At 34.5% G+C, this 16,324-nt stretch overlaps 1 protein-coding gene across 3 annotated transcripts in view; it reads right to left on the bottom strand.

Annotated features, from left to right (window-relative positions):
• The window catches only part of LOC123533595 (phosphatidylinositol transfer protein alpha isoform-like), a 60,362-nt gene extending 51,355 nt beyond the window's left edge, over positions 1-9,007 (bottom strand). The window contains exons 1-2 of one of the 3 annotated variants that reach the window (XM_045315303.2): positions 8,900-9,007; positions 1,314-1,344 (exon numbers count right to left, since the gene is read on the bottom strand). In XM_045315303.2, coding sequence (XP_045171238.1) covers positions 1,314-1,344; positions 8,900-8,922 — 54 coding nt within the window. In that variant the 5' untranslated portion in view covers positions 8,923-9,007. Of the gene's footprint in view, positions 1-1,313; positions 1,345-4,042; positions 4,130-8,899 lie in introns of those variants that run through there. The other 2 variants (XM_045315304.2, XM_045315302.2) reach the window with 2 other exon arrangements.
• Positions 9,008-16,324: the final 7,317 nt, after the last annotated feature.

The raw sequence follows: 16,324 nt of genomic DNA, 5'->3' as shown, positions 1-16,324 counted from the left end.
TAATATTGATTTTTAGGCTAGACAGAGAGTACTGGTACTTTTGACAAAGAAATACACAATAAAAAAATACATTTACGGCAAAAGAAATTCCGCCACTTTTTTTTTTTTTTTCGCCATTGGCGTATTTGGCAAATTGCAGCGGAAACCCTGCAACAGGCAACTCTTTGGGACCAAAACCCATACCCTCCAAATCGGCATTTCAAATTATTTTGAGGCGAAAAGTAAGGAGTATTTTTACCAGTTAAAATAAAGCATAAACCTATTAATACTATTAAAAGTATTTTCTCATAAATAATCATTTACAACAAATGTGTTGTCAGTATAAAGTGTCTACCATTATAGAGATTGGGGCTAACTACCTACAACACATTTGTTAGAACACATGTGTCCCTATTCTTAAATATCCGCTGTCCAACAAGTTTACAGAGAGCTGCTGTCGATTTAGACAAAATGCCCAACAAATTCTAGTAGAACAAGGGCCAAGACTTGGAAAGATTTATGCAACAGAGTAATTCTAATACAATTCATTTCAAATTAAATTATTACTACGGCATAAATAACAACTTATAATTATGTAAAAGTTGAAACAAAATTTTGAAGTCAAATAAGGGCTATAATTTGATTCAATTTCACCCAAGATTTTTCTCATTTGGTTTATGAATACCTTGGATTTTAAGGACATCTTGTTTGAAGTATTAATCAAATTTAATATACCGGTATTTGTTAATATCTTTTGTCTGCAATTTGATAGTTAGCTGCAAATAAGGACTAGCATTTGATTTAATTTCACCCAAGATTTTTCTCACTTGGTTTATGAATACATGTACTTTGGACTGAAAGACATCTTGTTTGAAGTTTTAATCCAGTACAATATACTGGTATTTGTTAATATCTTTGTCTAACATGCAATTTGATAGTTAGCTGCACAAACAACGTTAGCCTAATTTTCCTGTTCAAAACAGGTTGAATTAAACTGTACCAAGAGTTGTCTAACTTGATTATTTCAGTAGGTTTGATGAATGAAGACCTCCGGAAGAAATTTCATTTTCATATACATATGGAATGAATTTAATGTTGAATTGGATGGGTTTTTTTATACTTTTCTTCGGTTTTAAAAACTGACACAGTTCAAGCCATTCTATATATTTAAAGCTTTCAGAGACATTTGACTCTAGTGGCCAGGACTAAGAAAGTCTTCATCAGTGGACTTAAACACTCAGCCCACCAGAAGACTGAAAATGTTCACACCATTCTATTATTCTATTGTCAAGTAGCTTTAAAAGAGAAAAGCAACTTGAAAAATATATTCTTACCTCCTCCACTGTCATGGGCAGAACAACTCGGCTGAAAAAGAAAGAAAAATGCTTAAGTAAAATACAATATTTAGAATATAGTGGTACATGTATATAATATATTATTATAATTAATCAAATACAACCAAGGACATCTTTGAAAGATTAAATACACACAAAAAACTGTTTAAGTTTGGAGTAGGTTTTTATATCAGATTGTATGTTACTACCAGTTGACTTCACTGTTACCAACTGGTACAGATATTGGACAATAGTTTGGCAAATAGACAGAGGATGATAATTTTACAAATGAGGATACTGAAAAAGGGACAATTTGGAAAAAAGTATAGGTATAACATGTGAGTCTGGCATACAATACAACAGATATTGCAGTGTTCCAACCATAATTTTTTTGGAGAGGCTTTTTTAAAGAACCTTTTAATCTTTACCTTGTTAAATTTGGACATGTCCATCCTTCAATTTGGGCAGTACCATTTATTATTTAAAGGGATGTTCACTGAAAATTTACTAACTGAATAGCAAACAGTGCAGACCATGATCAGCCTGCACGGTTATAGTCTGCACTGGTCGCAAAGGCAAAATCTCTTGCTGCTAGCAGGCTAAAAGGTTAATTATAGTAAACCCCATTTTACAGTAAAACTATAATATAATTATCTAATCTTTTTTTTCCAATGCATATGAAATCAATCTTGACATGAATTACACAAGGTAAATACTGGCTGTGAGTCAAAGAAACAACTACAATAGTCAGTACAGCGATAGGACAACAATTAAGTCTTAATTAGTTTTGTCTTTTTCTACTTTTACTTACTGATATTTCCTTTTTTGTGTTTTGTTATGTGTATACCATCACCAAGTTCTCATCTTAGAACAGCTGAATTGTTCTTAATTTGGGTTTTAAAAGCTAGAGCAGAGCTGTCAGAGAATAGCAATGCTCAACTATACTAAAATTTGAAAAAAAGTGAACAAGTTTGAAAGGGGCAACAATTTTGATTTCGTTTATAAGATAACAGATTGTACGCAAAAATATTGCAAAGTTGAAATAGCAAGGTAAAGTTATGGGATCTGTGCATTGCATGTCATATCAGTGCAAATACCTGCTTTAAGTTTCAATCCATTGGTTACCAGCTTACAAACAAAACAAGAGGACCATGATGGTCCTGAATCGCTCACCTGTTCCCACATGACCCAGTTTTGAGTATGACCTCGTTTTTTCTATTATCTGACATAGTGACCTAGTTTTTGAGCTCATGTGACCCAGTTTTGAACCTGACCTAGATACCATCAAGATAAAAATTTTGACCAATTTTCATGAAGATCCATTGAAAAATATGGCCTCTAGAGAGGTCACAAGGTTTTTCTATTTTAAGACCTACTGACCTAGTTTTTGATCGCAGTTGACCCAGTTTCAAACTTGACCTATATATCATCAAGATAAACATTCAGACCAACTTTCATACAGATCCCATGAAAAATATGGCCTCTAGAGAGGTCACAAGGTTTTTTCATTATTTGACCTACTGAACTACTTTTTGATAACACGTGACCCACTTTCGAACTTGACCTAGATATCATCAAGATGAATATTCTGACCAATTTTTATGAAGATCCAGTCACAAGTATGGCCTCTAGAGAGGTCACAAGGTTTTTCTATTTTTAGACCTACTGACCTAGTTTTTGACCGCACGTGACCCAGTTTCGAACTTGACCTAGATATCATCAAGATGAACATTCAGACCAACTTTCATACAGATCCCATGAAAACTATGGCCTTTAGAGAGGTCACAAGGTTTTTCTATTATTTGACCTACTGACCTAGTTTTTGATGGCACGTGACCCAGTTTCAAACTTGACCTAGATATCATCAAGGTGAACACTCTGACCAATTTTCATGAAGATTTTGTGAAATATATGGCCTCTAGAGAGGTCACAAGGTTTTTCTATTTTTAGACCTACTGACCTAGTTTTTGGCCGCACGTGACCCAGTTTCGAACTTGACCTAGATGTCATCAAGATGAACATTCTGACCAATTTTCATAAAGACCCCATGAAAAATGTGACCTCTAGAGTGGTCACAAGCAAAAGTTTACGCACGGACGGACGCACGGACGCTGCGCGATCACAAAAGCTCACCTTGTCACTTAGTGACAGGTGAGCTAAAAAGGCATAACTTTGAATATAGTAACATTAACCCTTATCATGCTGGACACAACTAATTCTAACTTTGCGACCAGTGCAGATCATGATCAGCCTGCACATCCATGTAGTCTGATCAAGATCTGCACTGTTTGCCATTCAGTCAGTACCTTTTGGGTAACATCACTATGTTCAATAACTATTTGTTAAGCAATGAAACAATTAACAACTGGATGACCCTTGTTTTACAGTCTAGTAACAGTACTCTATATATACATGATACAGAATGTAACCAATCTACTCTCTTCCTTGATCAACCTGATATACTCAATAAATTTATATCTCCATGTAGATAAAAAGTTTCATATTTCTTAGGATAGTACTACATTAAACACAGAATGTGACATGGGTAATTAAATAAATAAACTACAGATAGAACATCTATAAGTAGGTACACTAAAGTGATCATTTATAATATACCAGTATCTTTTAAAGTTTGTACCAAAGTGAACATGATAAAGTGTCTTTTAAATTCCTTTTAATAGATGGTACAATTATTTAATTTCCTTAATGTAATAAATAATATATATTACAATTTCTACATGTAGTACCAACATTGGAATGTTTGTGTCTTCAGTTTTCATAGCATCTCGTCTTCATTCTCTTGTATCAATCACAAACTAAATAATAGTTGCTGATAAATTCATTCAAAAATAGGTCAATTAACAAAAAAGTCAATTTTACATAGTTAATACTTTACAGTTACGTGGTTCTTTTACCATGGATTATTAACTGTAACTGTACACAATTATTTGATATCCATTGGATATCAAATAATTGTGTACAATTACAATTAATCGTATTATTAATCAACAATTTCTTTATAACACATTGCTATAAATTTGCACTTGCACACGTGGACAATTAAACACAAAGTTTTAAAGACATAACTGCAGTGCAAATTGGCTGAATTCAACCACCTCTGGTTAACGGATAATTTGATTCGCTTTCACGCTTCTCATAAAAATCACACAAGTACCTGAAGTAGGCGGAACTATTAAATTATGCTATCCACATGTGCATGTGTATTGACTATTGAACACTCATTTTGACATTGTTGAAATTGTTAACAGTCAGAGTAGTGGTACATGTAATTAGTGAGTGTGGATTTTAAAAAATGGGGCAACTTGAATTTCGCTTTGAGGTTTGATTTGAGCGAAGTCTGAAGCCATAAACTGACTATTTCGACCAAGTCGCCCGCTCACGAGACCCCTGTATATTCAATTATATTTTGGCTTTAACTTGCATGAAGCTTCGACAGACATTTGGAACCTGTGAGATTCTTTAACAGTATGATGAATCATGTATAAGTAGAAAATAACTCTTGTGCTTGACAGTTTTGGTTATATGTTTTAGTTTCTATTTATTATGGCATCAAATCTCGTCATGATATTTGCACTAGCAGTATGTTTTTAAAAATTATGCAGGGTTTTTTTTGGCCCATTTTATAGCCGATATTCGGTCATATTCCCAATTAAAAATTATCTTTTTTCCCAAATTTCATACAAAATTCCAAATCGAAACTTCCAAAAACAAACAAGAGGGCCAAGATTGCCCTAGGTCGCTCACCTGTGTAACACACCATAACAGTGTAAACATGGTTTACCTAGTGATTACATGGAAACAAATATTTTGACCAATTTTCAGTTAAGAATGGACCAAAATACATGGCATCTTGTGTGTAAACAAGCATTTTCTGCAAATAGATGCACTTTGCTGGACTGGGAGTCTTCTGTCTTGGGTAAGCATTGTAGCCTATGAGCCTCTTGTTCCAACTTTTTTTTTCATATTACATAAAGTTTAAACATGATAAAACATGCATATTTGCTTTGCTTATTCAACACATATTTGTAAACACATTTCTCTTAATAAGGAAGTTGTAGAAAATCATTCCTTCACATCACAGTTCGCTGAAATTTGGGGGTTTAAAATGTTTTCAAACAGTATTAAGAAAAATTAGTAAACAAATGCCGGTGATTTTGACACGTAACATTCATTTCATGATGATTTCCAGTTTATCAAAGCACGTGACCTGATAATGGCGAAAGTGATCCGCTACTGGCTTAAAGCATCTGGCCCTAAAGCATAGCAAGAAATGATAACGAATTACTTCTTAGTTGTAAATTATTTCAGGTAAAAAGTTTATTTCTACTTCTACGGAGTTACTCCCAACAATCATTTACTGATTATAACTGGGAGACAATCTGTTAAAATAACTTATGTTACATGATGAAAACATAATATGTAAGACTGCTACATACAATGTTAAAAAAAAAAAAGACATGATGAATTAGTGCATGAAAGTATTTAGACTGACAGTGAAGCTTGCTAGGCTTTCACTGGCCTTGATGTTGTAAGGCAAGTTGTTACAGTAACGAATAGTCCTGGGAAAGGACCGAAGAGTTCATACCGTATTGTGTTCGCGAAAAAGGAATAAGGTAGTTGTGAGTTCTGGACTGAGTAAGTGTCGTGGCGATGAACAATTTATCTCCAAGTTGGACATGTTTGAAACTGATGAATTATGAATGCACAAAAACATGCATTAACGAAGAATCACCAAGATTTTACCTGAGTTGTACAATCTTTGATATGAAGTAAGGTTAAAAGAATTGAAATTGTCCACATTGCTGCACAGAAGAAACCGCATGGACTTAATACAAGTTTTTAAAATCATAGAAAATGTTGATGACATTCCTATGGATGGTATGTTTGAATTTGCGGACAACCAAACCCGAGGTCATAAAAGATGTTTAACAAGAGCACCGCCTTGCGGGTGCTGACGCTCATCTGATTTTTTTTGTGTAATAGAAATATTGTCCTACCCATGATTTTCTAAGTCTAAAAAGGGCCATCATTCTTGCAAAAAGCAGGATAGAGTTATGTTTTTTGATGTACAGTGTCCACTTATGATGGTGAAAAACTGTTGCAAGTTTTAAAGCAATAGCTTTGATAGTTTATGAGAAAAGTTGACTTAAACATAATACTCAACCAAGAAAATGATTTTCTAAGTCCAAAAGGGGCAATAATTATTGCAAAAAGCAGGATGGAGTTATGTTGCTTGCTGTACAGGGTCAGCTTATGATGGTGAACAAGTGTTGCAAGTTTCAAAGCAATAGCTTTGATAGTTTAAGAGAAAAAGTTGACCTAAACATAAAACTTAACCAAGAAATCTGATATTTTCTAAGTCCAAAAGGGGCCATAAATCTTGCAAAAAGCAGGACGGAGTTATGTTTCTTGCTATACAGGGTCAACTTATGATGGTGAACAAGTGTTGCAAGTTTTAAAGCAATAGCTTTGATAGTTTAGGATAAAAGCTGACCTAAACATAAAACTTAACCAAGAAAACTGATTTTCTAAGTCCAAAAGGGGCAATAAATCTTGCAAAAAGCAAGATGGAGTTATGTTTCTTGATGTACAGGGTCTGCTTATGATGGTGAACAAGTATTCCAAGTTTCAAAGCAATAGCTTTGATAGTTTAGGAGAAAAGTTGACCTAAACATAAAACTTAACCAAGAAATCTGATATTTTCTAAGTACAAAAGGGGCCATAAATCTTGCAAAAAGCAAGATGGAGTTATGTTTCTTGCTATACAGGGTCAGCTTATGATGGTGAACAAGTATTCCAAGTTTCAAAGCAATAGCTTTGATAGCTTAGGAGAAAAGCTGACCTAAACATAAAACTTAACCAGGCAACGCCGACGCAGACGCCGACGCCGACAACCGCTCAAGTGATGACAATAACTCATCATTTTTTTTCAAAAAATCAGATGAGCTAAAAATGTTTCGTTTTAAGATCATTCTATGTTTGTACAATTGATATGTGAAACAGTTTGCCTGACAATATTATCAGTGCAACTAATGTATTACAATTCAAAACACGGTTGGATAGACATCATGGTGATACTAGATTTGATACCAATAACATTTACTGATCAACCATCATTATGACTCTAGTGTTTAACAACCATTAATGCAACTACCGGAAGTGTACTAGTAATTGAGTAGAATACTTTAATAGATGTAGAAGACTAGTACCAGGACTCAAGAAGATTCTACAATACCAATACAAGTTCCAATACAAGTAAAAGTCAGTGATCCGCTATAATTTGGTGATACGACTGTAGGGGTGGGTATTGCCACAAAAATTGGTATTGCGATATATTGCAATATTGTATGTGGATATTGCAATATACTGGGATATATTGTACCAGTTATTTAATGAACAAAAACATGATGAATCATACTGTTTTTTTTTCAAATTTATTCAATTAAAAATGAGTAAAATGACTAGTATCAACAACACGAGTGTTTGCTCCACCTTCTCAATAAATAAAAATACCAGTAAACAAAAAAATAAAAAGTTTTGACTAGATTATGGGGAGTATTGTCAATTTGTCATACACAAATACTATTAACTGTTGATGATTTTGCCTTTATTTTCAACAATCTCGAAGTCTGACATGTTCAATGATGTTGCTATCATGCTATGACGCCGATTACAGGATATTCAAAAGCGAAAGTAGACTGCGTCAAAATATTATTTAGTTTATTGTGCGGCACTACATTCGGTTTACGGATACAATCATATAACACAGGTTGCTCAATTCACCGATTATAAACGAGGAAAGTTGTATAGCTGTTGTATGAATAATAAATTCTAGTTGGTAGAAATATTACTAATGAGTCGCTGACAAATACGAAATTATATTTATCTAAATTTTCTTATTGGTTTTATTATGTGGAATTGGGTCCGTAAAATAGCTGTAAACCAGTCTGCTACCTGCACCGGAAATGAAAGGAGAAAAATGAAAACAAAGTTGAATCGTGCTGTCAAGAAAAGGATTTTTTTTTGTGAATCTTCTTGGTTTACGTTAGTGTTACTTAATGTTATAAAATAACCGGTATTCGAAAATCATACCGCGATATCGTATCGTCGGAAAAAACATCGCAATAACCGGTCTACCGCGGTATATCGCCCACCCCTATACGACTGTACTAGCTTAAGATACTTCAACGCACCCATTTATGCTTGATTTGGATGGGACTATAAAAAAAAAAAAAAAAAATATGAAAAAGCGGCATTTAGAGTTTTGGAGGCCGGGACTACGACTGTACAATCATTCATGTGGGCGGTTTTGAACACTTAGCTACTCTGATGAAGATTTTCTAAAGTTAGCCATTTGTAACATTTCACCTTATAATAAAATAACTTTTAATCAATTTACAGGTATGACTAATTCCTTGCGAAATGCTTTCAAAAATTATATTTCTGGCCGCGATCGATCCCATGTGAACATGCCGGTCGATTGTACGAGCACTTAAAGCAAAATGTCATCATTTGTTTTGATCTTTTCCAAACCTAGATTACATCTCACATACATAGAAACTTACTATTCGTGTACAATTACCCCCATGGTGCTTTTTTGTTTGTAAAAAACAATATTTCACTATTTCAGCTGGGAGGAACCGGAATGACGTCATATGGGGAGACACTTCCGGGTTGATAGGTAAAATACAACTAAATTTTTTTTCTAGCATTTTAGGCTGAATACCACTAAATCCAGCTGTTGTTTATTCCATATAAAATCCACTTACTTCATAACGGTTTTTCGACATTTTCTAGCATATCAGATTTTCAGAGACTTATATTCCCATAAAGAACTCGATCACTACTTTATAAAAACAAAAAGAAAAGGGGTTGTTAACTGTTATGTAAGAAAACTACAGTTCCTTAAATACAACCCGCTGAATTTACTGCTTTTCACTTCTTTCAATTTCTCATTTCGAGACATTAAATTCTTACGCCGCCATTTTTACCTAGCATGCGATAGGAACATGCCGTTTTCAATAGAATGCAAAGTGATACATACTGAAACGCGGTAGGGTAAAAGTAAGCACGTTGCTGTCGAGCAAATGCACTAGGAAAGGAAAAAAGATTAGTACTATTTATATTTGGACTACTTGTGATAGACCAGCGGAGGCTTACATTCTATTTGGTAGTGATCAGCCTTCAGTTTCCCATAAATAACTATATCGCTACTATAGAAAAAGAAAAAGGCGTATTAAATTTTATATAGAAAAGTTATACTTAGTTAAATACAACCCCTTCACTTCTTTCAATGTCACTTTTCAAGATATATAAAGTCCTTATACCACATTGCACTTGGGGCCACAATTTCAGCTGCATTTCTTAGATTTCCAAGGCTGGGGTGAACACACTTGCAATATCTATACTGAACAGCAAAAGAAACTATCCAGATGTATAACTGGTATATTTTGAATTAAAAAATTACTTTTTCAACTTTGAAGTTTTTTTCATACCAAAATTACACTTGAAGATCTTCACGTGATAATTTTTTAAAAATCAATCAACCGTGAAGTCAGTACTTCCACAATAGCCATTTGAAAGGCTATATATTCTGCGTGTCACTTTGACTGTAACATCCAAATTGGGCGCTCGCGCTATATTTGATTCAGTCGTGCGGTATTTATTTTTTAAACTTTATGCTGTTTTTCGAGTTAGTTAATTATCAAAATTTCCATTGACAATAAAATTTCACAAAAAAATTGTTAATTACAGACGCACGTGAGTTTCGTGCAAAATGGCTATTGTACGACTACTGACTTCACAGTTGATTGATTTTTGAAAAATTTTAAACGTGAAGTTTTTCAAGTGTAATGTGATATGAAAAACACAAGTGATTTATAAATTAAAGTTTTTAATAAAAAATACCCCAGTTATAAAATGGATAGTTTCTTTTGCTGTTCAGTATATTTTCAGAAGTTGAAAAATATTGTGGGTTTATCAAAATTATGTTTGCAGTGGAGACAATTTTCATGCCCCCAGAGGTATGCATATTAAAATCGTACTGTCCGTTCGTCCGTCCGTCCGTGTAAATTCTCTTCCTGGCTGTAACTCTAACATACTTGAAGGGATTTTGAAATAACTTGGCATAAACGTTCACCATAATGAGACGACGTGTCAGGCACAAGATCCAGACCCTAACTCCAAGGTCAAGGTCACACTAAGACGTCAAATTTTAAAACAGGGTCTGTTTCGTTTCCGGTCCATAGCTCTGCCATTCATGGAGGGATTTTGAAATACATTGGCATAAATGTTCACCATAATGAGGTGATATGTAATGCGCAAGACCCAAACACCTATCTATAAGGTCAAGGTCAAACTTAGAGGTTAAAGGTTAACATTGTCTGTTTCGTGTTTCGTGTCCGGTTCATAACTCTGCCATCCATAAAGGGATTTTGAAATAACTTGGCACAAATGTTCACTATAATGAAACGAATTGTTTTGCGCAAGATCCAGACCCTAGCTCCAAGGTCAAGGTCACACTTAGAAGTCATTGACTTCAAGTCAAAGATTAACTGGGTCTGTTTCGTGTCCGGTTCATAACTCTGCAGTTCATCAAGGGATTTTGAAGTTAATTGGTATAAATGTTCTCTATAATGAGACGACATGTCGTGAGCAAGATCCAGACCCTTCGCTCTAAGGTCAAGGTCACACTAAGAGGTTAAAGGTTAACATGGTCTGTTTGTTGTCCTATCCATAACTCTGCCATCGATGAAGGGATATTAAAATCACTTGGCAGTACGGAAAGTCGGTGGTTCTACCCAGGCATGGCAATAAAGCATGGCGGGGCACCTTAGGTCTTCCTCCACCATCAAAGCTGGAAAGTTGCCATAATTATGACCTATAAATGTGTGAATGCAACGTTAAACCCAAACAAAAATAAGTGCTGAACTCCTTCATTTAACTTTATATAATAGGGAATTAAAACTTGATTCGGGATTCATGACTAAGTAAGTTTCCTTGCCAAGAAAATTGCTCACGACGGAAAAATCTTCTTTTTTTCTTGGATTTAACGCCTGTATGTCGGGTGGGCAGTTTACCTAACCATCGCTCCTGGGAAGAACCAGTACAAGGCTCCCGTCCTCCGTAAGAATCTGCCAACCGTTCTCACATAAAGAGATATGGCCGGCAGCAAGGCTCGAACCCATCCCCCACAGGTTACAGTGATTTCAAGTCAGCGACTAACCACTCGAGTACAGGGGCAATCACACCATTGATGGTTACTACAATTCGGAATCTAGAAGCCACATGGGTACGTAGTTGCAGTAATGCCAGACTGAAGTCGACATAGAACTTCCAAACAGATTTATGTTGATGGGTTCGACTAACAGCTTATTTTCTCTCTATTTTTTGTTGTTGTTGTTTGACTGAAGTTTTCATGACATCGCATACCACATGTCTTCAGTATGCAGTAATTATTGGACGGATTTCTATGAAATAATGTATATCTTTTCATATGGAATCTTTTAATTCTTATCGATGTTAATTCTTTGGTTTGGTATTTAACAGTTTGAGAGAAAATATCGGTAAAATGGAAGACTGGAAGTAGTAATCAGACTCAGATGGACGTATAGTTATAATGACCGCATCAGTTTGTATTTTTTACCGACAATTGTTACGTAAATTCATACCCAGGAAAGGAAATGCGTATATGTTTAATGAAAATTGGCTGCGTGTTTATCTGCACCATTTAGCAATTTTGGAAGCAGTCTAAAAATAAAAAGTGCTAGGACTGCACACGATTTACCCGGTCGCACTCAGCGTGCGTTGTGGTCCGATACACTTGTAGAAGAAATGACTTACTAACTAGACATAGTGCCATTGTATTATAGTAACCTGAAAGCATATTTAGTAAAGTGATATCAGTTAAAATAGCAATGCATCGAGTGGCGCCTGCGCAATAAACTTTTTATTACAAAATCGTGTGCATAGTCATAGATTTCCATTCTCTATGTAACAAGAGCCAAATGTTCTATTATTTGCAACAAGCTGCAACAGAACTACGTGCCTTTTAAAACAGAAAGGCACTACACATACTAGATATAGTCCAACGTATTTGAGCGATCCTAAGAAAAACTGAGAAAAAATTTTCATATGGGCAATATCCCCACTCGCGTCAAACACTCGAAAGACCAAAATAATTGAACAATTTCCGATGAAATTTTCATCGCTGCCGACGCTTTACATGCTGTAAGTGTAAATGCCGATTATTTCACGAACTGGCCATAAATTCAAATAAAACTTACATACATCGAAAGGGGATTCAATTCTTCATTGATTTATGTAAAAATTATCAAAGAATATCCAACATTACGAATTTTCTGGTGCCTATGTATGTACTGTACACGATTAACGTTTACCGTGCTGACACACTAATATGCACAAACGATAAAACCAATAACTTTACATGACTGTGTTCTGTGATTTATCCTCTATTATTTTGGTCCTTCAAAGTGTGACGCATATATTGCCCGTCACAAATATAAAACAATCTGAACGTCGAATTATTTTGACTAATACTAGGTATTACCAAACGTTCACGAGCCTAGTGACAAAACTTCCAGTTTCGACAAGATACTGCATGTAGTTTTAAATAAATAAATAAATGGATGAATATTACCGAGTTTGTTTTCTCACAATTGAAAGCAAAGTTATAGTTTAATGTGTAAAGACAACATCGAGTATGCGATATTTTCCATGACTGACATCCATGGACATTTTACGAAGACTGGATACATGTACATCAATTTAAAATAAATACATGAAACCTACGAGACAAAATCTGCGGTAGCAGTTGTTTTATTTCGTCGAGAGTTGCTGTATAAATACATGTATGTACACATCAATGTTCAAATCTATAATCTATATAGATTTTAAGTGTATATGCTGCACATGAATGTATTTATTATGCAGAATCAGAGCTATCTTGAAATAAATACCTGTGATATTTTGCTTTTGTAACTAACCCGTAACGATCAATAGAAAAATACTTTAGGGCGGAGCAAACTACAAGCGTGATCAAATTAACCTCTCACCGATAACTAGAGTGACACCTACGTCATTTCCTACCAGCGTTTGATGTAAACGCCCATTCGGCGAGCTTTTCTGAAATTGGCAGTATATACGAAAACAAGTAACCAACACTAGATTTATAATATAGATATATATATATCAATGTAGTGAAATATTCTTTTACATAGATCTACATACAATAACAAATATCACATAAGTTCCGTAACAATGAACCAGTTAATTAGAAATTCAAATACATGCTTCTTTTTACAAATTTTAATTATGTAAGTTTATCATAATACACAGAAATATTCTCGGTGGAAACAGTCAAGTATCATATTAATACATCAATTCAGCTATTATTCTCTTTTGATTACAACATATGAATACGAAAATCAGAAGAAATTCAACATACACATGTATAACATGCATGCAGTAAACGATTAACATAAACCACAGACGAACTCTTGATCAATGGTAGAAATATCTGACGGTGCTTGTATACAGAATTTGTGATACCAAACTTTGCATTGGTCACACATGACCATGTTGTCAACACATTCTGGCAAATTACAGGTACAATAATTACGTATTTCAATTACAATATATTTTTTCCTTCTAAGACTAATCACTTTGTCGGTCAAAGGGAAATCAAACATTTCTCTTTTTTCAAAACAACGAAGTAAATGCGACCTTAACTTTGTTGAATCAAATATGAAATCATAAGTCTTTTCTAAAACTTTATGCTGTAACAAAAGCAATAGCATAAAGTCCACAATCAATACTGTTGTTTTGTTTCATAACTGTTGGTATTTGAACCCTTAAAACGTCTTTATTTTGTCCATATATCTGTGAAAGTTGGATTTTTAAACCATTAGGAATTATTCGTTCAATGTTCCGGTCATTTCCTAAAGTATCCAATAAATATACTATGTTTTCATGATACACAGATGCAACCCAGTGATCACTGTGTGTGTGATATATCTGACAAGATGGCGACTGAACCGGTTTCATATGCACTTTTGTCAACCATCTGTTGTCCGTGTCATTAAAGATCGGAACCTTTTCAGTTAACTGAAGTCCGTCCACAGAATCTCCGACATGTTTTCTTAGTAATCTATTCACTGCTTCCATATGATTAGAATTTAGTTTTTTGTTGTTGATCAAATCTTCTTTATCAGTAACTGTTAAACCTAGGTCACTGAGCCAAATTTCGGAATTTCCAGCTGCAGTGCCTTCAGATACACTGTCGTCTCGGCTCAGTTCTAATTCAATGAATTCATTGTCTTCATTTATATTAGATAAATCAGTCTCTAACCTCGGTATTTTAATGTTATCTGTTTCTTCAAACTTTAATTTACGTTTTCTTAAAGTGGATTTTGGTGTTTTCGATAGTGTTCGTTTCAGAATAGATTTCGATGTAGATATTTCAAATCCGAGTTTCGTCTGCTGAACACTTTCTGAATTTGGCGTTTCGAAAATATTGCCACCATTAAATGCTTTCACGACGGAATCGGGTGCCGGATTTATTATAGTGTCATTATCGTTGTCGCCTTTTCTACCTTTTTGGGTCCCATATTCTTTAGAATGTTTTGGACGACAGTTTTTTCACAGTTGCGTTAAATTGAACACTTTTTCTCGTCAGGAATGGGCATACCAACGGACAACATCGCTGGTATAATATGGTAGCATCTTGAAGTGGCCGGGCAGGAACATGTTTCTTTTGGGAATATTGTTACGGAATATTTTTTTATCATTAGATCCATTTACCATGAATGCTCCCATAGCTGGTACAAGTATGATTCCATTGTCTGCTATAGTTTTAACAGCTAGTGACTTTTGTGATACCGGACCTTTAAGAACTTTCTGATTTTTTGAAGATTTCATATTTTCATCAGTCTCTGTCCCGTTCAATATATCGTTTGTATTATCGTTATTTGTTCTGTTTTTGTCCAACAAAGCATTCATTTCCCCTTTTATCAATTTTATCAATTTATCAGGATGGCAAACATTTTTCGGTAAGCTGACTGTTTCAAGATCGCGTGCCGCAAATTTAAAACTTTCAGTGAGTGTCCATTCGCTTTCTCCACAGAATGCTCTGATCAATTCAGCGAGATCATTGCCTTGTAAAGAATGTAAGTACATAACTATTTTATCAATTGCCATTTCTTCATGGTCAATGAGTCTTTTTAATTTAGCATTCATACTTTCAACTACATTATTTGTGATACCAGAGTATGGGTTATAAATGTCCTTACTTTCAAGAATCCAGCTAACTGAATAGTTTAAAATGATATTATATATATATTATTTTATGTTTTCCAGTGAATTATAGAGTTTTCTCAGTGAAATAAAAGTGATAATCCACAGTTTTGAAACAGTAGATTATCATTTTTATTTTTCACTGTTTTGCCCAACTAGTTCCGGTCCTCCGTCGCGATTGAAGTCAAATTGTATACCGAGCGTTATGAATACCGGGGACCATAATGACGCTGACGTCGTTAAAATGACGTCATTTGTGTTATGGTTTCTGCTGACCTTTCCCGCGATTTTCAACATTTTATAAATTACGCAACAAATCTAGAGTTTTACACATAAAATAAAAAGAAAATTTGTTTGTGTCAGTGAAATATCAGTTTTATTTCACTCGTGAACACCAAAAAAAGCCATTTTCACTCGTGGCTACGCCACTCGTGAAAATATCAGTTTTTGATGCTCACTTGTGACATAAAATTGATATTTCACTGAAACAAACAAATATCCTACATATATCATCAAAATAGGATACAAAAGTTCGCTCCATGTTTTTTTCATTGCACTATATTTTTCTTCAAAAATTTCTTGCGTACTGCAGTGCAGTAATTCGCGAACATTCATGTCATAGACTTTTTTATCATCACTGCTGCCACCATGTTTCTTCACCCAAAATTTGATGTCGC

The sequence above is a fragment of the Mercenaria mercenaria genome, chromosome 12, assembly GCF_021730395.1.
Source record: "Mercenaria mercenaria strain notata chromosome 12, MADL_Memer_1, whole genome shotgun sequence".
NCBI lineage: Eukaryota > Metazoa > Mollusca > Bivalvia > Venerida > Veneridae > Mercenaria > Mercenaria mercenaria.
Note: the sequence above shows the minus strand (reverse complement) of the source record. Positions and strands in the feature narration are given on the sequence as shown.